This window comes from Hetaerina americana, unplaced genomic scaffold, assembly GCF_022747635.1.
Source record: "Hetaerina americana unplaced genomic scaffold, ioHetAmer1.1.p SCAF_4, whole genome shotgun sequence".
NCBI classification, from domain to species: Eukaryota; Metazoa; Arthropoda; class Insecta; order Odonata; family Calopterygidae; genus Hetaerina; species Hetaerina americana.
The window spans coordinates 21482509-21508584 of record NW_027286985.1 but is presented as its reverse complement, the minus strand read 5'-3'; the positions used below and the strand labels follow the sequence as shown (position 1 = coordinate 21508584).

General features: G+C 36.2%; 1 protein-coding gene across 1 annotated transcript in view; it reads left to right on the top strand.

The window, feature by feature from the left end:
• The window catches only part of LOC139691921 (uncharacterized), a 390242-nt gene extending 377990 nt beyond the window's left edge, over positions 1-12252 (top strand). The window contains exons 7-9 of the mRNA XM_071589869.1: positions 9009-9676; positions 9779-9841; positions 9926-12252. Of these exons, the coding sequence (XP_071445970.1) occupies positions 9009-9676; positions 9779-9841; positions 9926-11209 (2015 nt within the window). The 3' untranslated portion in view covers positions 11210-12252. The remainder of the gene's footprint in view (positions 1-9008; positions 9677-9778; positions 9842-9925) is intronic.
• The last annotated feature ends 13824 nt before the right edge of the window (positions 12253-26076 follow it).

Genomic DNA, 26076 nt, shown 5'->3' with positions numbered 1-26076 from the left:
ATCATAGTTTCAAAGTATTATCTTAACATCCTTACTCAAAATGCGTGTCATCGATTCTTCTTGCGAAAGCTTTGCCTAACACAATCCTTCTCCTTTTTCCCCTGCTATTAAGGCAATCTTAGCCCAAAATACTTCCTAAATGGGTAAAATGCTCTGCTTACTCTAGACTTTGCCCTCCTATTTTAATTTTCAACTTATCCTTCCTCTTTCTCGAAAATCTCATAACCTTTGTTTTGTTCTCATTTATTCTTATCCCATACCTATCACAACAATTTTCTAATATGCTCAGTATGCTTGCAATCCCTTGACTGCCTGGCAAACTAAAGTTTGATCATCCGCAAACCTAACTGATTTACTAAATTCTCCGCTGACTTTCATTTCTATCTCCAGATTTTCCCATACCTCTTTTGCCATTTCCTCTACATATTCGTTGAATAGCGAGGGTGATAATCGATAACCTATCTAACCTTCTATCTAACAAGGATAATCCCGAAGCTCCATCAGCCTATATCACCTGAGTTTGATAGTTTGAAACTTGTATAGTTTCAGATAAGTCGCCTATACCTCCACTATTTTCTGTTTTACATTAATTAATTCTAGTGAGTTTACTCATTGAGTGCCTTCTCTAAATCTAGGAAACAAGCGTACTCATCCTAATTGTTTTCTATGTCGCTCTCTATTAAATACCTCATTACTGAAATGACATCACGTGTATCTCTCTCCTTCCTTGAACTCCAACTGATCATATCCTAAGTAATCATTTGCCCTCGTCGCTATCCACTGATTGATGACCCTGAATACCTCATTTTGTGAAGCCCAACTTATCGTTTTTTAGTCCTTCTGCCTTTCCCTTTTTTGGAATTCCCACTAAAACTGTTTCTACAAAATCTTCCAGACAAAGGACTCTCCCATAAATGCCACGAATTAGCCCATAAAAACTCTTCCCTCCACGTTTTAATCCATTTAAAAGTTCTGCGGTAATGTTAACTGTCCTCGTGCCCTTACTTGATTTTAATTCCCTTAATGTCCTTTCTATCTCACCTGTCCACCACATGCCTATACCCAAGTTATCTACGTTAAATTATGTCTAAGCTTGCTCGCCTAACGTCCTTACCGTACAGTTCTTTTAAACATTCCGACCATCTCGCTTAAATTTTTCCTGGTTCAACTAGTGATTTTCCTTACTTGTCTATGATTATTTTCCTGGAATTTGCATTCTTACTTCCGGACATTTTCTCCTTCTCAGCTTAGTTCAGCTTACTAATTTCACACTTCCTTTCTAAAGTTCCCACTGTGTACTGCACTATACTTCTTTAGCCCTAGTAGTTTCCCGTTTCAGTTTAATTTATCTCTTCGTTCTTTCTTCTCGATCATTCTGTGTTTAATTTCTTCCGTTCCCTTCTTTCGTGAATCTTTATAATCATCTCGCCTGTAATTGATGGTTTCTTTGTCCTTTTCTTATTTACTAGTCCCATAGATTCGTTTGCGGATTTCGTTATCCCTTTTCTGCTATATTCCCATGGTACTCGTCTCTATTTCCACCTTCATAATATTCTCCACCGTCTCCAATACAATTCAGAAAATCAATGACCGTTTGTAGTTAAATATTTGTTCTTGGCGCGGATGCAGGAATATTTTTTTTTTAATGCGTCTTCATGAATTGAATATGATAACATTTTTACGACTCACGGAGTGACGTATGAAGTAGCTAAAATGTTAAGTAACTAAGTTTTAACGTAATACAAGTTTAGCGCAATCGAATTGACTTTTTTATGGGAAGATGTGATGAAATTGAGAAATGATAATCATCTAATTCCATCATCAATAGCACTCTTTTGTGTAGAGATAGAGATATTCCCGAAGAGGTAGAGATATTCCCGAAGAGGTAGAGATATCCCGAAGAGGTAGAGATATTCCCGGAGAGGTAGAGATATTACCGGAGAGGTAGAGATATTCCCGAAGCTAATACAAAAGGAAGAGGCACTTTCAATCAACGCAAACATTCTTTGCCCTTTCCCCGCTAACTTATTCATTTCATGATAAAGTTCACCTGTGATGTATCTATCCCACTCCTATCTCTGTGTTTACGTAAAATGTTCCATTATGTAGCACTTCCCTCAATAATCCACCCACTCTTGACATCTCCAGTCCAATTTTTGTTTTCCTCTCTCCGAATTTCCTTCCGACTTCCTCTCTTCTCATGCCTTATCAAATACGGCTATATCTGTCTTCCTTTCGATCAGATTCACTTTCTCCATCCTTTACCGAACCAGTTACTCGAAATCCTCCAATATTTTTCGATCTTTCTTCTTCAAAGTCTGCGTTTTTGAACCATAAAACGTTGCATTCCATATAAATGTCTCCATTTATCTTTTTTTTGCCTCTCCTCCAAGATTTTTACTCATCAATTTAGTCCTTTTTACCTCCATCTCTTTTATTCCAGTAATTCTTATCCAATTATTTTCCATTTTTTCGTCAACCTACTACATTTTCACTAAAAACGCTGCTCAAGGACCAAGGTAAGTCATTGTTTGTCAAATATAGACTTTTCACGCCTCTCGAATCACTATAAGTTCCTCTATCTGGACTTTCTTGTAGCTCACCTTCAGTCCCCTGTCGAGGATTTTCCTTGGAGAAATCGTAACAATATGACAGGTGAATATGGAACGAAAATAGAAATGTAAATAACGAAAAACTGGCAATAGGTCCATTATTGTTAACGAATTAATTCGCAAAAAAGAGGGCTAGTAATATTTTATTTTAAGCAAATTTTCTTTTTCAAATTTTACTTCCTTAATAATAGTTATACAGGCCTGTGTGTTTCTTCTATTTGCTTTAGTATATCTCTAAGGCTAAGATCGCGACGAGGTGAAATTAGTGGAAACATAGAAATAGGGTGAATCAAAGTTGACACGCAAGCCACCTATCAAAGACTCGTATGTTGTCTAAAATTAAAAGTCCTTAACAGGCAATTCTAAACATATAAAAATGTATGTATTCAAACGGGCGAATAACCCTCCCAATTATTACTGAACAGGACAATCCTTTAATACCTGTCAATCCTATCATAAATGTTGAATTTATTCTACCGTCATAGCAGCATTACCACAATTAGATTAATGAACGGCTATTTGTAATATAATGGCTATTAATACAGTATGCATATCTATTAACTACGCATTAGTTTTATCTTCTTGGAAATGGTGGGGGAACTTAGAAATTTTTACTACTAATTTTTTGAGCGAACCAGGTGGAAATTTGGGTAACGATACATTAATATTTAATCTTTATGTTGTTTTGCAAAAGTGTTATCCCTGCTAAAAATTCCTTTTAATATTGTATTTAATACTACTTTTCTTCACTGAAATTTATGTTTTGTGTGATTTTAATGATCACCTAGGCATTTTGGACGCAGTAATTAGTTTTATTTCCGGTAAATTTTGTACTAGAAACTGCAGTTATACAATTGGAGAAAAATGTTAATTTTGTTTAGTGGTCAATTTATAAATTGGTTTATTTTGCTAATGTTGGGATATATAATTGAAATTGTTATTCTTATTTAATATCCATCGTTAATGCTTATCCACGCTGACAGCATACTTAATTACTACATACGATACACAATTGATATAAACCATCTGAAGTATATTACATATCTTTTATTTGTAGATGTCCGGAGGAAAGTTTTCTGGGATAAGCGATAGCAACTTAACCGCTTGCAAGGCTAAAGCGCCCATCGCGATAAGGTTACTGATTTGGTGAAACTCCCATGAATTTAATACATTCATTTCCTGCATTTTTATTTGGTTAACCAAGACAAGAGAAGGTAATTGAAATTTCTACCGAGTAACAGGCAGTAAATGAGCTATAGAACTACTTTCCTGGATACAAAAATATTCCTTCTTTATAATTGAGCACTTCTACTTGCAATTCAACCAAGCATTATTGCATACTACCTTTTGAGAGTAATAGGTTTCTAAAAATGACTTCAACCATTCTCTTACTCTGCTGATCAGATCGTCGGGAATTAAAGAGCTGTCTTACCGTTAAGGCGTGAAGCATCGAAGTAATTTTTGAAAACTTCACGCAGAGAAGCCGGAAAAAAGGTCTTGAGGGAATTAATTTTATAATGCACGCCTTTTTTATTGATTTTTACGCATCCTTTTGTGATAATCATATAAATTAACACGAAAAGCGTCAAATACTTGTGTTCATTTTCATTTAAATTACCTCCTCCTCCTCCTTAGAGGAAACCCGTCTCGGTCCGGACACACAACAAATATATATATATATATATATATATATATATATATATATATATATATATATATATATATATATATTTCGGGTTTGAATGTGTATATATATACACACATTCAAACACGAAATCCCGCCAAACGGCGAACAAATACTCATTAACATGGAAATAGATATAAGGATAAGGAATAGGAACACATATAAAGGACGAACGCAGTAGAGGTGGGGAATGCGGAATCAGGCAAATCACAAGTGTAAAAATATATATTTATTTATTTATTAAATATATGCACGTGTATATATATATATATATATATATATATATATATATATATATATATATATAAATATGTGCATATACATACACATATATATTCCTAAGTTCGTCCCACTCGACGGAGACAAGAAGAATCAGAGCCGTTAGTTTCGCATACCAAAGGAATCCAAGGTAATTTCCGGCAAGTAACTCCATGGAGAGTTAGAGAGGGACATATAATCGGGGTGTGGTTAATTAGAGGACTGACTTACGTCCCGGCGTGGGTGGGAGGGGTTCTCGGAGCAGAGGAGTCCCCTCAAAAGCGATTGCCCCGCGGCACGAACGGTCTCTGGGCGGCCGCCTTCGCCCTCGGAGTCGCGGAAATAGGCGTTTGTTCGCTCGGAAATGAGAATCATCCTTCGAGCGCCCACACCTGAGCAGTTCGAATGGGAGAACGGGGACTGGAGGGAAGGGAAGGGCTGGAAGGAGAGGCGCCGAAGGCGAGGAGGGTGGAGAAGAGCACTGCAGTTGATACAACCCTCTCCTCTCGTACTTAAATCAATCAATCGCTCTCCCTTGTTTCACGGTGGAAAACAAAGTTAAGAACTACTCTTTTTGGAAGTTGCATATAGGTTCGCCGAGACAAATGATCCAGTTACTGACACCATGAGTTGTTCACGGAGGTTTCATCGGCACTGTGAGGCATCAATTTCAGAGCGTAAAAATCATTCGCCTTGACTGGGACTCGAACCCAGATCCCTCAATATCCGGTCGAGTGCTTTAGCCACTTAAGCTACCGAGGCGTCCTCTTAAACTCTGAAATTTTGGGGCTTTTAAAGGAACTAGATGTTATGACGAAATACCGTACATACAATGTCACATGCATTCGTAGTCGTGCGCGAGGCGCCACTGTCCACGCTCCACGTTTTTACGCTCTGAAATTGTTGCATTAAAATGCACATTAGCGGTTGACTCCGTTAAAAGTTACTGTTGCGGCATCTCCCGCAGTTTCTTTGGAATTTGTCAAAGGGAAAACACCATACGTGTTTAAAAGTTGGCTTTAACCTCGTGGACAGTGGCGCCTCGCGCACGACTACGAATGCATGTGACATTGTATGTACGGTATTTCGTCATAACATCTAGTTCCTTTAAAAGCCCCAAAATTTCAGAGTTTAAGAGGACGCCTCGGTAGCTTAAGTGGCTAAAGCACTCGACCGGATATTGAGGGATCTGGGTTCGAGTCCCAGTCAAGGCGAATGATTTTTACGCTCTGAAATTGTTGCATTAAAATGCACATTAGCGGATGACTCCGTTAAAAGTTACTGTTGCGGCATCTCCCGCAGTTTCTTTGGAACTGTGAGGCATGATAATTTATAAATGAAAAGTATGGCATACCCTGTCGCCCAAATCAGAATTAAATTAAAGGATATTGAAAGACAAGATTTAATAGCAAGTGCAGAGCGTCCTTAGGTTGCATCAATGGTGGATAATTTTTAAGAAAATATTGATACTAGGTGAGGAAATAGCATTATGTTACCCGAATAAACAGTTGTATGGCTTGCAGGGTCTTTCCCAAATCTAATCAGAATAAAATTAACAGCAGATCAAATTAAATATTACTAAAATTGTTCAGTATAGCACCCTTGTGTATCGACACACCGAAGCCAGCGCCTCTGCCAGTCGCCGAAAATTTCCTGGAAGGTATCGACGGGAACCTCGTTCAGACACGTCTTCACGTCCTAATTGACGTTATCCAGCGTTCCAAAGCGGTTGCCTTCAAAGCTCCTTTTTATGCTTGAAAACAAAAAGAAGTTCGGCGGTGCCGCGGCGGTGACATCGGAGGGGGGTGGCGTAGGTTGGCTGTAGCGATATCCAAGAGATCATGCGCGATTGTCACATGAGCACCTCTGATCTTCCGACAGCACCTTGGGGACCATCTTGGAACACACCTTTCTCACGGCTAAACCTTCTTTAAGAATACAATTCACACTGGTTTTCGGAATATTGCGATTTTATGCCAACATTCTGATACTCAAGCGTCGATCGGAATTGAGAAAGTCTCTTCCTTTTGCATATTTTCGTTGCACGTTTCATTAGCACCCACATTTTTATTTATTTTTTAATGTCAGTACTCGTATCGATGATAGTGAGTTAATTTTACAGAATAATATTGTGCGAGTAAATCACATATTATCGGCTGCTTGCGGAATTACGGTGATACCGCTCCTCTTAATCGTCCCCTGGGGCCGATGGACTCAAGTTACCTGTGAAATTTAACGTATCGGAATATTGCATCGCATCGCCAAAAGTTAGGATTTGCAATTTTTTTGCAGATTCAAAGTGTAAGCTTATTGTCTAAATTGAACTTCGTATTGAACTAACTACGGTAATTAAATTTCCTTTTTGTAATCATCGACTACATTTTCCCTATAATTTGATAATTTTATCCATAAGCGTCATGTATGGAGACCAGGTTAGGAATATTGCCTATCCATACATAAGTTTGAAAATTTTGGATAATAGATTGCACCCTATTCATATGAGCAGTGAATGAGTTCATTTAAAATACGGTGAGAAGAAAAAGCTGTGAATGTAAATGTATGGAAACCAGTTTCTTAACAAATTTCAGTGAAAAAGAGAAGACCCCAGGCTACATAACCCCAATGGTATTCCTTAAAAAACCATGCCCCCACGGTAAAATCTGAAATGACACCCCTGTTTTTACGCCTAATTATTCAAGCTACCTTCCACAACTATGTCAATTTCTAATCACCTTTCTTCTGACAAAAACTTATATCTTGTTCTCTTTTCTTCCCCAAACCGAATGGAAGTTGAAATAACTTGAGTTCTGGGTTTCATTGAGCTGTTAGACTAGAACAAAGACGGCAGGGCAAACAATTGGTAATACAAATGGTAGAACTTCACGTATTCCATTCACAGATTGATGTAACTTATCCGATTATTAATGTGTCTGGAGCGTCCGCTATGGGATAACATCTTTCTTCGATCATTTTCCACAGATATTTATGCCCTCCCCCGATCCAACTTCCCTCGCAAGAAAACTCCCCGAGGGAAATAAGTTCCTCCTTCGAAAACGAACATCTCAAACAACTTCTGCAACCCCAGTCACAATTCTTTAGAATGATCTCCAAGCGACCGCAATCAATGCACGTAAAATGGAAGTTTCTATTCACTTTATGTATAACTGGCGGGAGAAGAAAAGCGAAGGGAAATTATTTGCAAAAATAAGTAATTCCGTCGATAATTGGGCGAGAGGACTCCAATTATATTAAGTCCGCGTAGAATAATTATCGTTTGAATCATCTATCATGGAAAATATAGGAAAATAATGTGGATACATTTCCATTCTAAGGGATTATTAGGAAGTCATGATCGCCATAATCAGGCTGTGAAGATATGCGGGAATCAGCCCCAGTATGCTGTTGCGGCTTGCCTGAAAAGGTTACTACGCAATTTGCGTAGTGTTTCTGTATTCTATTTTTTGGACGGTCGAATTGTATGATCTCCGTCTTCTGCCAGATACGTTGTAAATCGTTTTTGTCTGCAAAAGATAATGCCAATGGTAACTGTTTCGACAACTCTCGAGTTTGAGCTTTTAATAGGGGTGTTAATGGAATTATTTAATATTGATGATTTCTCAGAATGCTCCTGGGCTTACTTATCATCGTTTTTTATTCGTTTTGCGGGAATAACGTATTTCATCTAGAAATCGCTAAATAAGCCAAAGCAGCCAATGTAAAACAGAGTTAAAGTGAACGCAGTTGCTTTTAAAATCTAAAATAATTGTGGAGATCAAAGATAAACTGTTTAGTTCAAAGTATTTCCAGTCGTGTATTACTTAATTGGGCAATATTTTTAATATTATTAAAGGTCATTGCAAATTACTTCTTCCGGTAGCTTAAATGATACTAAGAGAAGTTATCCCAAGTACTTGTTCTTATCCTCTATTATGTAAATGTCTTATACAGGTATCTGTATAACATATTTACATAACACCGTATCACAACCTTCAGCTTCCTCCTGTTCCCATTCTCCAGCAAGCACTCATTCTCTGTACTTTAAATTACAGCTTCCTATTTTTTTTAAATCGAAAATAATATTTTTGTTTGTCTTCCTTGACTAGATCGTTTCCTCTAACATTCTTTTCCGAATCTCTTTTTAAAGTCTTCCTCCTCCTGCAATCGTCCTCTTCATTTAAGTCCATAGCCTTGGAGTTATACCTCACTGTTCTCCATATCAAAACCCCAACTTAAACTTTCTTCCGTCTTTGCCTCAATTTCCGGTCGTCAGTTTCCCCTGTCGCAAGTTTTTCTACTGAACATTTTCCCCTAGAATAATTGTAACGAAAAGACCACAGCATAAAAGCCTCCTTAGCATTTGATATGCTGATCAACTTTGGTTTCAGACGCTCTCAGATTTATAACATTCGGAATCACATTTTTGATTCACTCATGAAAAGATATTTTTTTTACAGGCACAGAATCTTGGGAGCGCCTCCAACCCTCAGGTCTCCGACCTCAGCCTAGAGCCGAAAGTGTGGCCCTAGCAGTGTCTCAATTATTACTGCACCCCCCAAGGAGTGTCATAGGATCTGGCTCTGCAACTTCCGGGGAAAATCACCACTGTTCGTCCTCGGCGAGGGTCCGGCCCAGGGGTGGAGGGTCTGTGGACCGCAGCTCGTCTACCTCCTCCAACAACTCGAACAATCCCCTCCCGAGTGGCTCAACGCGCCACTTCCATTGCCGTGTCTCTCCCTGTGAGCCGTGTGACCCCGGTGACCCTCCCGAAGAAGTCATGAAGAACCTCGAATCCTGCCATGATAACTGCTGTGGGGTGGAGGACGTCGAAGATGGAGACGGCTTGGCGGCTGAAGACAGGCTCGTGGGTGCCGGAGAATTTGATGACGACGATGACGACGACGACGAAGACAGTCGCTGGGGTGGCAGCGGAAGGAGGAGGAGCAGACCCCGGAAGACGAGCGCCCAAATGTATTTTTCGGCCCAGCATCCCAATGTCCCGCAGTCGAACAACAATCTGAGCTTCCTCAGGGAGATATCGAAGATATCTCAGATAAACCTCTCGCGACTGAGCCGACATAACCACTGCAGCTACAGTGTGTTGAGCAGCGATAGCTCAGAGAGCATATGCAATGCCGCTGTTGGAGATCACCACTCCAACGCTCAGTCGTGTGCATTAGGTTGTCGAAGGGACCACCAGCAGGACTTGTACGCTGGTTGTGGGAACGATGGGAGCGTTTGCGGGACACCACTTAAAATGGTCAAATCTCAGAGTGCTAATGTCATAGCGGTGGGAGGCCGAGGGAAGGGAGGTGGGAACAGAGGGAGGGGGAGAGGAGGGAGGCATGGGGTGGGTAGGAAAACGCAGGATGAGTCTGACATAACCCCTTTGAGACTCTCCAGAGACCCAGTCTCAGTTCCAAACTTTGCAGCTATCCAAAAGCCGACAGTACCCCCTCTGACCCCAGTGGAAATGACCAGACTTGTATTTTTGGATACAGATGAAGATGATGATGGGCCCAACGAATATAGTGCACCTTCACAGCCAGAACCAGAGGTGGTAAATGATGGCAGTAGGGATGCTCTAATAATCAATTCCCCGGCTCCACCAGCCACAGATTTTTCAGTTCTCCACCGTCAATTCCAGCCTGGTTCAGGCAACAAAAAACGAAGTGAAAGTTCTCACTACTTATCAGACTCTACAACAGATAGTTCTGGAATAGGTGGCAGTGGGGGTGCCGGAACACCAGTTAGTACTGGAGGAGGAGGAATACCAAAGTCAGCATCTGTACGCTTCCGCCGGCAGCTCGTCGAGCTGGAAGAAGCTTCAGATGAAACAGTTTCTACTTCAGATTATGCAAGCATTGAAACCGTCAATTGTGTGAATAATAGCAAAGCTCATACCCCAAGTGGAATGGCTAACAACCAGAATACATCAGCTGGAAATACTCAGAAGATTGAAGAACCTGATGGCCCTTATGGATTCTCAAATCCTAATTACCTAGGTCCAGATATAAGTACCATTTTATCAGGAAGTTCTACATGGAAAAGCAATGGGAATGGAATGAAGGGAGAAAATGGTTCATCCACTCGGGTACAACCACACCTCCAATTGCACCAGACCTATGCCCAGCTGCTGAACAGCCCACCAGACAGTGTTCTCGAGGACTCCAATGGCAGAAGCTGCAGTAGGTTCTTTCAAGATGATCTTGAGCTTCAATCCTTAGCTGCCACACCCTCTGGTTGCTCCATTACTGCATTACACCCCCCGGCTTTGCAGAGTAACCCTAATGCGCAACCCCCATTGTTGCCTCCACCCCCCCAGTTACGTTCAGCAGCTGTGCCTCAGTTCCTCTCATTACATTCTCCCTTGGATATGTCAGGTCCAGCAAGAAGGTGCATCTCGGCCTCAAAAGGGAAAGGCAACGGAGTTGGAAGTGGAAGCAAGTGCAGAGCAAGCAGTGCAAGCCGGGCTGAGTGTTCGTTTTCATCATCTGGTTATCATCCTCCTCCACCTCCACCCCAGCCGCCACCGCCCCCAGATCCAAATGTTCCATTGTACATGTTTGTGGTCGGGGGGAAGGAAAGGGGTCAAGTTACCCTTTTCCGGAGACCTATCTCAGTTTGGAGACTGCAGCTTGCACCAGACATATATTAAATATTGCAGCTCCATTGGTAACATTTAAGTAGTCAGAGAATGTGAAAGCCAAAGAAAGTTAGCTTTGCATTTAGATAAAATTTTGATTGAAAGACTATAGTGGTAGACATAAATAATGATCTGCTTATTTTAACAGATTTAATGAAAGATCTATTTGCTATTATAACGGAAGTAATGCAACAAAAAAATTTATTCATGTTGACTGCTAGAAAGAAGTGATATTTTTGGTACCACAAGCTCAGTAAAAATTGTGAGTCCTAGCTTAAATCATTGCATTCCTTTGAATTTATAGCAATCAATTCCAAGATTTCCATCCATTGGATCTCCTGAGATTCAAATACGTCCAATAAACTGTCCAATTGAGCATGAATGAAGTACGATACAAGTAAACAGTTTTTAATCCTGAATAACATGATGATGTGTTGGATACAACATTATAATCCGATTAAATCGGAAAAATGTAAGATATTATTCAAGTGTTCATGGGGCAAATGCCCTACCGGTATGGGAATGTGCATTATTAATGAAATAGTCTTTCTCGTTGTCATTGTTGAGTCATCACTAAGATTTTCAATTGATCATAAATGTTCATGTCATGTCAGTAATGCTTACCTGTTTGAAGGTACCTACTGCTCGACATTATCATGAGTAAGAAAAAGTAAGGTGTGCCAAGGCTTTCATTATAAACCAAAGACTAGATATGAATAAAGTATATTTATATTAGTTGCGATTCTCTAGACCATGAGAGACTAAAAACCATTACACTGGTTGTGATAATGAGTATCATTTTATTATCAATGACATTTATGCATTGAAAATAGTTGATTGAATTTAATAAGAGCTTAAATTTTATTGATTATATGGAATTGTTTATACTTTGGTTTTTGTATTCTGGTTGTTTAATTTAAATGTATTGCTTCTAGTGTTTCTATATAATGTTTCAATCTTAATTAGTTTGTTTCATACATAATTTGACTGAGCAACCCTCATGTAATTTCTCTTTTCTAAGAGAAAGAAAACAAGATAAATCAATGAGAATAAATGTCTCCTTTAGGAAGTGCATAAAAAATCATTATAAAAATTTTATCAAAGAATAACCTTGCAAACTATCAATTGATTTGTTGGAGTTGATATAAACCTCCCTGAACATTATATAATTCAAAGAAATGTGATGTATTTGGAGCATGCATGCTAGATGTGTAGTCATTCAGGTAGTTTACCATTTTGAATCATCTTTTACTGCACGTCATGGAATATAATTTAGTTTTCAAATACTGAAGATAATCTGAAAAAATTATGGGCACCTTAAATATCAAGTTGAAAAATTAAATTAAAATTTTGATGAAAATGCTGAAGTCCTATAAATGGGAGGTTTCATTCTTTTCATATGAATGTCATTTTGAATTAATTAGTTCATAATTTTTCAATTCAAGTACAGGATGTAGCAACATAACTTCTGTTTTTAAAGGAGTTTAGCTTTTGAAAAAAGGAAGTAATGTTGCTGCTCCCTCTAGAATTTCAGCAGGTATGTATGATCAATGAGGTCATTGCATAAAGTGCATTAGTTACTCTACATAAACATTGGATTAATATAGAAAAATATGCATGTATTTCATAGATGGCATGTAGGCACTTGATATATAATATAAAGGACTTCATTTCTCTCAGGATGGGTTGATAGCACTGCTCTTAAAGGCAAATAAATTTTCTTAACTTGGATTTAATCAAAGAGGTGTGTATGTCCTTTCTGCAAATGCCAATTCTCATCTCAGTGTCTCAGTTAGACAATATCAAAATTTTAAAGAAACTGTTACAACAGATATAAAATTATTTATGGATGAGAGAAGGATGTCTAACATAGTATCCAGGTGATTCAGCAGGAAATTTAAGGTCAAAAAGAATAAAGTGACTCATGCACCAGGTTGTTATATGTATTGCAGTATATGGGTGGAATCTCTTAAATCCTACATGGTACTGAGAGAAGGTGTACTTTTTGAAGCCTAGATTTGGAGAAGAAATTTTAAATAGGATACAAAAATCAGTCACTCTATGGGATTGGTCACATTGGCCTTAATTTATTTAGATTAATAATCTTATCTCTTTACTACCTAAACCAAGGTAGGTAATTAACATCTTCAAAGGTTTCCTTTCAGAGATAACTGATATTTACACATCAAAATTTATGTAGGCAGCAGGGTAATTTAATATGTTCATCATAAAAAAAGACATTGCATACATTTTTCTTCTTTTGTGAAGAAAATATTATTATTTTTGTCATTTTTATGCAGTGCAAATATTGTCTTGCTTAAGCCTTAAGCTGCAGGAAGCTTATCAATAAGAGGACTTCTTATCTTTATAACCCAAAGTCTTTTTTTACAGGAATGGTGTAACTCCCTCCTCCCCCAAACTGGTTCCTCTCTTGTTCATTAGGGCTTGCATTCCGCCATCATGACATCAATATCCAATAACAGTGTTTGCAAAAAAAATAAGTGCCCACTCCTTAAAAATTAATCCCCTTCCAAGTCTCAAACTTGGGAGCATTGAAAGCCTTTTTACTAACCAGAATCCCAAATTGGTCCCAATATATAGGGCACATACAATCAGCCCTAATCCAGTGAAAGGATAGGCATATTGATAAATAATTTTACCCCATTTATGTGAAATCTTCATTTTTAATAACTTAGTTTCAACTGTTGAAAATAAAAACTTAAATTATACAGTTAGTCTAGACATTAAAGTCTATGCATTTTAAACGTGATGTATTATTAGATTAGCAGGTATAAGATGAAGTTAAATCCAGAGAAAACAAAATTTATGGCATGCTCAAGGAATTGGGAAGCAAACTTAAGCATCAAAGTAGAATGTTACAAATGAAAGCAGTTAAAGTTCAATTCAATTCAATTCAATTTATTTCTTCACCATAGGCATAGAATTATGCATGGCTTTGTCAATATTATTATTATTATTATTACCTTTTATTTGCCCAGAGATCACAATACAAAAATACCAGGTGGGTGAAGTATGTACATGATATAAGGCACGTCAATGAGGAGCAAAGACACAGGCTCAGTGTGTACATACATGTTTTACACTTCATATTAATAAAAGACGTTATGCAAAATATTAAAACAATATGAAAAATACAAATACATACAATTTACAATTTTCTTGGGATTAACACATTCCAATTATACATTTAAAATGGTATGCATTAGAAAATCATCTACACTATAGAATAATTTACATGAAAGTAGTTTTTTCACGGCACACTTGAATTTAAAGGAACTTTTGATATTTTTAATATAAGCAGGCAATTTATTGTACATAAGTATTCCCTGATGATCTATCCCTTTAATCGTTTTATTTACTCTGTGCTGACTTACATGGAATGCATTTTGGCTTCTCGTATTATGACTGATTCAGAATGGTGAAAAGTAGTCACCACTCATAGAATTTTGTAGTATATTAATTTATATGAATATTGGAAGGTTTAAAAAAAATCATAAACCCAGTAAACAACCCAAAGATCGGTTTGATAGGTGATGGTAGAGTTCACACAATACTAAGCCCAACGGCATGTGAAATTCACGCAACAGGGTAGGGGGGCCAGTTCCTTTCCCTGTGTCAGTTATGGTTTCCCAGGAAGATCTGGTGACCATAAAATCACAAATCTTGGGTGGATCTGATAGTGCCCAGGAATCGAACCCAGGCTCTCCAGTCAGTTGTCCAATGCTCTACCCCTGGACCTACACTATATTGGAAGGTTTGCTTTTGCAAAAAAATAACAACGAAGAATTAACTGATGACCAGAGTATGGGATGTAAAGATGAAAATAATGAAGACTTAGTTTGGATTATGGGTGGGAGAAAGATGAAAAGCGATCAGAGGCTTTCAAAATGTGTATCTGGAGGAAAAGATAAGAATTAACAAGGTAGAGTTAAAGAAAAATGAAGAGCTGTCAATATAAATTTGTAATGGCAATGTAAAGTTGGAAATTGGTAATGGGGTATTGAAGATTAAAGGAAAGACATTAGCTAAGCAGGGTCTAGGTAGGAAAATAATAGATACGTCATACAGCATGAGAGGGGGTAAAAAATCTGAGGAGGTAGAAAAGTAAATAACTAAGGGTATAGATGTTTGTTTCACGCTTTTGTTTTAGAAGTTTCAATCATGTATAGCAATTTTCAGAAATCACACAAAGCCTACCTCCACACAAGCTATAATAAGAAATAAATATTTCAATATCTCATTGAATAAGGGAATGAGAGTCAACTTTCTCTCACAAGAGGCCTATGCGACCAAGTTCTTTAAAAGGCTTTTTTTATCCCAAATTCTTTAGCGAATATATTTTTTCCCTAAATATGGTGCTGGAAACAAGTGGAATTCCTGTATAGCCACACTTATTGTGCCTGTAATTTAGACCACCAATGTGTACAACTATTGCTCTAACTATAATGCTAGGAAAATGTGCCTTCAGGTAAAAGATGTCTTTTTATTAATATAATTTAACAACCTGCTAGACTTTGTTATGCTTCAATCATTGCCAAACATGTGAGTTGAAAGCGAGTAGAGTAGTACAGAACCTATAGTTTATCTAAGACTTCTCAATAGTTTCATCTATGTAGAAAGCACAATGTTAGTTTTACTGATTTGAAATTTGTCTTTAGATGCCATAAATATTATATTCTTTAGCTAAACTGTCAGTTGCAATAGTCTAACTTTTTCAGTGGTATGCATGATTTTCTTGATGAATTGACATAATAATTTCATTGCATGGAGTATCCAATTATTCAGAATTTATAGCATGGAGTTTAAGGCAATATTAGTTGCCTATACTTTGGATATATTAATATTTAACATATTTTTACCAAACAGTATCAGAGTACTCTAACTAGTTGACTATTTCTCAAATCCCAAGAAATATAATGGTAAAAAGAAATTAATTAGAGCTGTATTTTTGTATGAGTTATAGTAATTTTAAGGAATTCTATCATAACTTTAATTTTTGAATTTCTAATGGTAAAGTGAAAGGTACTTTATTCAGAGAAAAGATATTTATGTACTTGTGATTTGGTATCACCAAAAATTACCTAAGAATATTGCTGAATAATGCCTTTGTGGAGGCTAGAAGATATGTATGAAGAGCCATTATCATGACACTATTCACCACAGAAGAGTTGGAACTCCCGGAAATCTCTCTTTGATATCATCATTCAACAAGTAGCATTGACGGGTCATGACAAAGGAGGCATCAGATGCCAAATAAACTTCTCTACATGTTGGCGAACCTTGTGGAGCAGTCCAGATCCAATTTCAGCCTAAGTGAAAAACCACGGTCATTCCTTACAATCTTTTATGTATTTAATGGTCTGCTTCATAATTCTTCTATCACTTTGAGCAACTACAATACATATAGTGACCACACATTCATTGCCTACCTTGTCACTGTATATATTACAGATAGGAGATGCTCATAGCAGCAGTCACCCTTCCCTTGAAGAAAAGTGGAGAGTAAAGAGTGATAATGATTTAATTTTGAAACTGTGTCAGCAATCACTTGGTGGAATTTTTCCATGGTTCAGACACAATGAAACACAGCAGCTACATAATACAAATTTCCTATGACCTTGATCATAGGGAATAAATATTTGTTAACAAATTGCTGTTTCATTTTGTCTATATGCTGAAATTCTCCTTAAATATATGATGTGATGCAATCAGAGTCATTTTGAGAGATTTTACATAGAAAATATTGGGATGTGGTAAAATAGGGAATATGTAATTTTAATGTGATATGATGAGTCTTGTAAATACATTTAACTAACCGAATAACAAAGCCCAACCGGAAATTCAGTTTACAAGGTGCTAACAGAGCACATAATTCACTAAGTGATACAGTATGTGAGTTTTACCCTTAAAAGTAATGGATATACCTAGTTCCTTTGTCTGTTCCAGGACACCTATTCTCTGACCTTCTTATGAATCATTTTTATAAATTTTCTTTTCACAATTTTGGTCATATTATTTAGCCTTTAAGATCAGTGAACAAAAATATTTTATGACAATATAGAACCAATCCTGAAGCTTCATCCATGAGGAACTGGTAGGCAAAATCAGTACGTTATTTTACTGGTATATTTTGAAATCCAGATGAATGAAGACTTGAGTGATGTAGACAATAAGTGTGAACAGATAAGAATCCTATGAGGCTAACATAATTTCCATAATAGGAGCCATTATTTGAAAATTACATGCATTCAAGTGTACTGGGTAAAGCAGGAAACTATTTGCCACTCTTGAATAAGATGAAAGCTGCATTTCACTTCCCTATGGGCAAGAGGTAGAGCATTTAATTGCCTACTTAGCTATGTGATATAAATTGTAAGCTATTTCTAGACATTTATTTAACAACTTGACTGTTCCAAGTTTCGTATCTGCATATATTAGCTAGTGATAGGCTAAGACTTGAATCATAACTTTTCCTTCATGTAAAAGTATCCTAGAACCAGTTATCCAATGAAATACAATTTATGATATTTTCTGACAGTTATTACAGGGTAAACTTTGGGAAATTTTGGAGAATGTCATGAATTGTATAATGGGTAAGTACCATTTCATGAAATGTATTTGGTTCAGAAGCTAAGGTGATCTAATGGGTATATAATCAAAGGAACCTGTTACTCTCAATTTGATTTCTCTTCAGTGGAGGTCAATAATAGGTGAACATCATTCCTGAATATTCTTTGAATGTAGTGGACTGACTGTAGATCTGATCAACTGAGTTGCAAAATGTTGCATAAACTGCACAGGTATCATTTCATTGTCATCAGTTATTGTCAGGGCAAACTGAGTCCATAGTATGAAAATGTTTGTTTGCTATTTCTTATACATATTTTATTTATATTGTATATATTTTCCTTTGCATTACTTAGCATCAAATTTTTGAGGGAGTTTTCAAGGAAGGAAATTTGCAAGTCATTGCATGTAATGACTTTCGGAAACTTTCTACATCAGGTTCAGGAGGGTTATTTGAAGAGAGGTAGAGTTTCAGGAATATGGAGGTGGGTAGGATGATAATAATAAGACTGCATTTATTATTAAAGAAGACATTGAATTATACAATGGTAAGGTGAGCAATATAGTTTATAGTTGCTTACTCCCAACTTTTATGAAGGGAATAAAGGAGTACATTCTGGCATGGCCAAAGAAATGAGACTAAATCAAGTGTGACAGAGAATATCAAACCTTTAGGTTTTACTTGATTATTGTCAGAAGTTTTGGAGCCAGAGTCAGCTGCAAGCTAGTCATTAACTACAATGTGTGTAATGATGCATAAATTACTTTGATTTTTCCATAAATTGCAAATTAAATCCAGGAGACCACATGACTTTCAATTAACAGTTGGACAACCCATCATTAATATTAAGTACACAAAATTATTAAGTAAATAAAAATCATCACTGGATATATATATATATATATATATATATATATATATATATATATATATGTGTGTGTGTGTGTGTGTGTGTGTGTGTGTGTGTGTGTGTATATATATATATATATATATATATATATATATATATATATATATATATATATATATATATATATATATATATATATATATATATATATATATATATATATATAAATATATATATACATATATATATATATAGGGACACAGCCCATGCAACCACAGAGAAAATATACATCTAACATATACAGAGAAAGGGAGTTGCCATAGATGCCTATGAGAAATGCTGAATGTTTGGCTAAGTTCAAAACTTCATTATAGATCTATCTGACTATATATATATATATATATATATATATATATATATATATATATATATATATATATATATATATATAGTCAGATAGATCTATAATGAAGTTTTGAACTTAGCCAAACATTCAGCATTTCTCATAGGCATCTATGGCAACTCCCTTTCTCTGTATATGTTAGATGTATATTTTCTCTGTGGTTGCATTATTCTTTTCCTTCTCTTCCCTGCCAATCCAGGGATATTTAAAATCAGAGGTATGATTACAAATTGAATGCTACCAGTCATCAAGGCTTTATAGCTTTGCATTATTATAAATGTAATAATAATAATAATATAATGTAAAAACCAATCTGAAATTATTTGTATTTAACAAGATGTTTAAGTTCATTTGAGGCAAAATCAAACCACAATGGTGAACCCAGAGATAGGTTTGATAATCTAGAGTAGCGATCACCTAATATGTACATAATAAGTAGAGTGGTATACTTCACTCACATAGGAGGGGACTTCTTCCCTGTACTGCCTGTGGTTTCCCAGAAAGATCTGATACCCAAAAACATCACACAGCTTGTGTGATGCTGAGTGTCTTCAAAGGTATCCCTCAGAATCGACCCTGGGTCACCTGGTCAGTTGATCTGAACTCACCACTTTACCCAGTGGACTACTACACAATACTTATCTGTAATTGATCTCAATTCTACTTCATTTCAGTATCTACAATAGTAGCTGAGGCAAACTACCTATCATTAATCATTACCCATTACTTTTCTTTTCTTTAGCACAAACTTAAATTATCTAAGTTGTGAATAAGGGATACGTATTCACATTTTTTTAATAATCACTATACAATGTTTTACAGGTGTAAGCATCATGGATAGTTCAATATGAAATTGATTTCAATAAATACTAGACAATTTGCCAACTTCTCTCAAGTAAAAAAATTGTTTTCCCATTCAACCAAATTAATCCCCATATATTGCCACTTAGGTCTTAAAGTTGCAGCAAGTTTGCCTATGCCCTTCACATAACTCACACAAAATAGACTTCTTGTTTTGGCATTGTTGAAGATATTAAATGTATTTCACTGAATCATTTTAATTGTGGGTTGTTGGGATATAGTAAGTCACTTATTCTCATATATTTTCACCTATTTTAAGTTCTGCTCAGTATCAGGGCCTACAATATTAGCAGCTTGCTCTTTGCTTTTCTCTAGCAACCTATGAAATTTGAATAAGTTATGTGACAATATTAAAGCCCATTCAAGATAAAAATGAAATACCCAAATTGAGGAGTGCACAAATTAATGCAAAGGAACTATGACACTATTCTGGACTTATTAATCTTTATGACAGGATAACTCCTGTAAATGTTTTAAGCAATCACCTTTATCAATAAGTAATTATTATGCATACATTTTTGTACCCTGTCATATAAAATAATAGACAATGGTTAATAAAGGAATTTGATAAGTCTTTAAGATCATTTTATGAGCAATGTTATGCTATTTATATTTGATCTAAGCAGATTTTCGGTAACGTCTTTCTAGGATGCCAATAAGTACTTACCTACTTGTTGAGATTATGGGAAGCCTCTAGTAGCTATTGTGAGAGTTCCGTTAGAGGTCTCAAGGAGGCTTCATTTATGAGTATATTCTGTTCTTTTTCAAAGATTTTTCCCTTTCAAGATCATTCCATAGATCATATGTGGTTTGTTTCTAGGTCATCTCTTTGAAGTGCATCTGTAAAGTTTACAAACTTTCAAGCCGTTTGGAAAAAAGGATTTCCACACTACAGAGGCCTATGCATTGTGGAGTGGCAGCATAGCAGCATTTGAGTAAACCATGAGGCAGGGAAGATTTATGTATTGGAGTGTCATTGCTGTTGATGCAACTTAGGCAAACATCTAAAGGTTGTGATTTTTCAACATGGAAAGTTGACTCATAAATGAATGCATACATGTACATATTTAAATGTGAATGTTTCATGCAACAAAAAGGGAGGAATTGCAATGAAGCTCAGATGGACGGAATTATTTCATGTTGAATTAATGGATGTCTGAATGATGAAAAGACGAATTACGTGGTCGCAGGTATGAAGACCATCCTAGTTGGGGTACATTATTGAAAAATGGAGTGGAAGTAATTTTATATCTTGTAAAATGAAATTTCTTATTTAATGGTTATAGTATTCTTCAAATCAGGTAATTCCAAATAATAATGTTTCATATCTTTTTCATGCTCTCCATGTTCTCAGGTATTTAGCGATTGTTAATCACAGCCATATCATCACATAGTATTGTCCAATTTCTGTCCATTCTTGAAATTCTAGTAGAAATTTGTTTTGTATTGATCTTGCCATTAAAAATATTAGAAATTGTGTTTTCCTGCATTGAAATTACTAAATATATATCGTCCTCAAGCTTTAAAAAAATATATCGGCTTAATTAAGCTCAATGAACTAGTTTTTGTCATATTTCATGCAGTACTTCACCAAAAGAACATATTAAAAATTCTGCATAAGATGTATTCTTCTTTGCAAATGAGACACTCTAAGCAGTGAATTTGAGGTGGAGAAAGAAAAGGAACCTTTTCCTCCAAATAGCAAAGAGGAAACTAAAAAAAAATCTGTGAGCCACTTCAAAGAAACTGCAGGAGATGCTCCAACAGTAACTACTAACAGAGTCATCGGCTAATTTACATCCAAAGTGGTTTGTCGTATTATGTTAAACCCTTGTACAATCAAACAGTCAAGCATTATCACTTTTAACCTCTCTGAGTCCCATCCATTTGCAACTCCAAATATCTAAGACAAAATCATAAATTACTGTATTTTCCCATCGATAACGCACACGTTATCTATACAAAAAAGTTCAGATGATCAAAAAAATAACAATGCGCGTTATGCAATGAAAATTGAAAAAATCCAAACATAGACGTATTTTTACACACACATCCGATATAGACGTATTTTTACACACTCTATATATAATTATTACGCGCATATATGTAAGTATTTACATATGCACGGCCTTGATATACATTCAAGATAACCATGAAGCCCAGGGCATGCAGTATCCATACAAATTCATGAGTACTACCAAGTTCTGGGGGCGCATTATACACAAGGTGTGCGTTATCGATGGGAAAATACAGCACTAGTCCCTACATATTTTAAATTACATTTAAACAGAAAAATTATGATCTCAAGTAACCAAACAGTGGTATACTATTCTACTCAAATTGTAAATATATGTCAAATGAATTTAACAGATGGTCTCTGAGGATAGTGATCATGAGTATAACCTCAAACTCATGACTTACAGGGAGGTTCAAAGACAGTTCAATCGATGAAACCATTGAACTAGATACTCAGTCAATTGGTCACTGTCACTGTGAGTCAACTCAAAAAATTAGAAGCAATGTCCAATAAAAACAGCTTTGAAAGCTGATTTATTCAAATTACCATATTTGATGACATGTAAGCCATGTAAGACATGACACACCGGCAAATGTGACATACCCTCTTTTACACTTCAGTAGGGCATATCGGCAATCCGCAAACTTAATGTATAGTTCCTTATTAGTTCCACACTGTTTTGTAATGATCAGTTGTGATAAAAGATAATCACTTTTGTTCAATGCCTTCCTAACACATTTTTGACATTGCAGAAGCAAGCAACGTGATATTCAAATGACAAAATAGTGATGTGCATATTAATAATAGTCTCAAGTACTTCAATTAAAAGTTCAAGTACTTTGATTGAATAATAAGTATAGCATATAAGTAAATATAATGGGCTAAGTACAGTGGAGTCAAAATAGGTACTACTGACCATCTGAGGTGAAAAAAACATTCAGTTTTTAATGTTTACAAATGTTAATCTTCACATATTACACACAGGTGATTTTTCAAACCTAAGTTTGGGAAAAAGATGCATATTATATACCATCAAATACGGTAATTATAAATCATTGGATAAGTTCTTCACTATGCATACCCAATAGCAATTGGGTATTTAAATTTGGCTATGACCATAATAGTATTAAGTCATCCATCTCATTTTAAATCTTAAAAAGCAGTTTATGAAATTTTGTGTAGCTTTCGGTTTGGCTCTATTCAATCCTTTTAAAAAAATTCAATCTTCCATTTCCAAGGACATAACAGAAAGCTGCCCAAAATATTTTATCATAATTATTCTAATTATTACCATTCTAATGAGTAATCTAAAAGTTAGATTTTATAGGCAAGAGCTATGACAATGTAACAAATAATTTCACATAGCACTATGGCAAATTTCACACAGCCAGGATAAAGGGGTCAATTCCATTCCTTGGCCTTCCTTAAGTATTTCACCAAAGTTATCTAAAGTTTGGTAGGTAGACACTCAGTAATTCACACAACTTTGATTTGAGTGTGGAACCCTCCAATATTTTGCTGTTCTCTATACCCAATAGTTAATCACATTATCAAAGCTAATGACCATTCCTAGAATACAAATATGTACAGATATTTTTCAGTCAATTATGATGACTTGATCTTAGATCTGGGGAGGAAAGGACAATATTTTTACGAACGGATATTAAACTTTGATTAACAATATTGATATATAACTGTGCAGCTGCCCAAAGTGCACACATTATCTCTGTCACTCAAGGGATAGCGTGAGAATGCATTATTTCTTATTTTATGTGACGTTCCCCCAAAGTCCCCTCCCAAGTCCTTAGATAAAAGAGGATTCCTTGAGGCCTATACCTGCACCCACGGCCACCACTCTTGGTGCAGAAATTCTCTGAAAATGAGTACAAACAGGAAGAGAGATCGTTATTATACATCATTTTTTTTATTCTTAGCGACAATATGAAATTCCTCTCAGATATGTCCTAAAATACCCATATATGTGTCAGTATTTACATATGTACTACAATGCAGTCTGTCATTGGAATACGAAAGCCAGCAGGATGAGAGTAGGGTGTGGTGATTATAATGTCGCATGTACACTAGAAATAATGCAACTGACATTATCAGCATAAGCCCTAACTGTGCATTATAAACTAATGAATGAGTAAATTAAGCATAAAAAGCAATCCAATTTCAAATAAAAGATACATTATTTTAGGAAACTAATTAATAGAAATAATGCTAAAAGAATGCATAAAACGAAATCATGATGGAAAAGTGAGAGGGCTACCAGCAAGGTACCCAAAACCGGAAAAAAAAAATGAACCATATGTTCTGCATCTAACTTCAATACATGTACTCCAATATAGTACCCTACAGGCCACCAAAAAGGGCATTTGGCAGGGGGTGTTAGGTCACATCCTGTAAAAAATAATAAAACCGCTGGCAAAACTCACAAATTCATGCCAATCTACACCCACAAAGTCATATATTCAGGATGCATGCAAATACATATACTATCCACTAACATACACCTACACCTGGGAATAAACCTCATGCCTATACAAATTATTTCTATATTCCCCTGACATTTAAATTAAATCTATATTATATTTCTATAGTGACTTTGGTTTCTTACTATTATAGTTCCTGATTGTCCCGGGAAAGAACAAGTATTTGTGTCTTTCTGTACTCTAATCTATCTCCCTTATCATATCTTTGTGGTCTGATTTACCTAAATCGTGTAGGGCCGTAATAATTCCTTTAGTGTCATTGTTAAACTCCTTTGTTCTGAACATTTCTAAAAGTCTCAGTCTTGCTAGTTCTATTCGTATGTCCATTGGCTCCTAGCCTAATTCCCTTAAAAGCCCTGTCACACTTGTTTTCTAATTAAAACAATTTTTCATGAATCAGGTGGATTTTCTCTAGAACTTATCTAATTCTTTTTGCCAAACTTTATCCCAAGGATCCCAAATAGTTGCGGCATATTCCAAATGAGGCCCAACTAGAGTGAAATAACTCCTCTCTTTTACTTTCTCATTACATTTCCCCACCACCCATTTAATGAGCCAAGTTTCTCTATGTTATTATTAAGTAATCAGTCAGTTAAGGTAGGTTTTGGATGAACACAACTACCAAATAAATATTTACTTACTCCTAAAAAAAACATAATCCAGCAACCTACTCTACATCAAGTCCTTCTTCATCCCTGTGTACTTCCTTCATCCCCCTATCCCATCCAATATCCCTATTCTGTTCCTGCCCTTTCCGCGTTTGCCTAACATTCTCCCCTCTATTTCAACATCCTACTGCCGATCAATACTTACTTCATCCATTTTTCCTACCTCCTTAAGATTTCCCTAAGGGAATACGTTCTTTCCATCACCCAAGGGATAGTGCTCCTATGCGTTATTTCTTATTTTACGTCGCATCCCCCCAAAGTCCCCTTGCGACCCCATAGATCCGTGAGAATTCGTTGAGGCCTATACCACGCACCTGCACCCACGGCCACTGCCCTAGGAGCGAGTGATCCGTTTAAATGCGTACAAAAGGGAATAGGCAATCTGCCAACGGTACATGAGTATTAAGAATGCTTAGGTTCCTCATGACACTCACCAAAAAAGCCTGCACGAGCTATTATCTAATATGTACTTCCATTAAGGCTGTAGTTTGAATAAGAAAGTGAGCAGGGTGATATTTTATAGGGGATGGTGATTGTAACGCCACATATACAATACAAAGAATGCTCTTATAATGCTTACCTCCCAAATGCATTACGAGGTAAAGGATTATTTTGTGCGAATCAAATGATTCCATCGGCCTACAGTTATTTTTTATTTTGTAAATATAAGTTTAGTCTTTAGAGTTCATTCATTGTTATAAATATAGGCAATTTAGTAATTTAATGCTGCCCCATTTCTGGTGTGTCACCGGTGTGCGTCTTCTTTGGATACTTTCAATTGGGTTTCTTGTGTGTGCTTTTTGTTGACAGGCTTGGTACCACCAGTTGACTCCAGGTAGTACACACAGTCTGGCTTCACAGCCCATATCTGTTTATTTACTGACGTATTGTGTGCACATGTAAAGGCGGCGATTAAGAGAAACCAGCCTATTTCTTTAGCATCGATCTCTTGTAAAATATTAGAACACATTATTGTCAGTAACATTTTGAGATTTC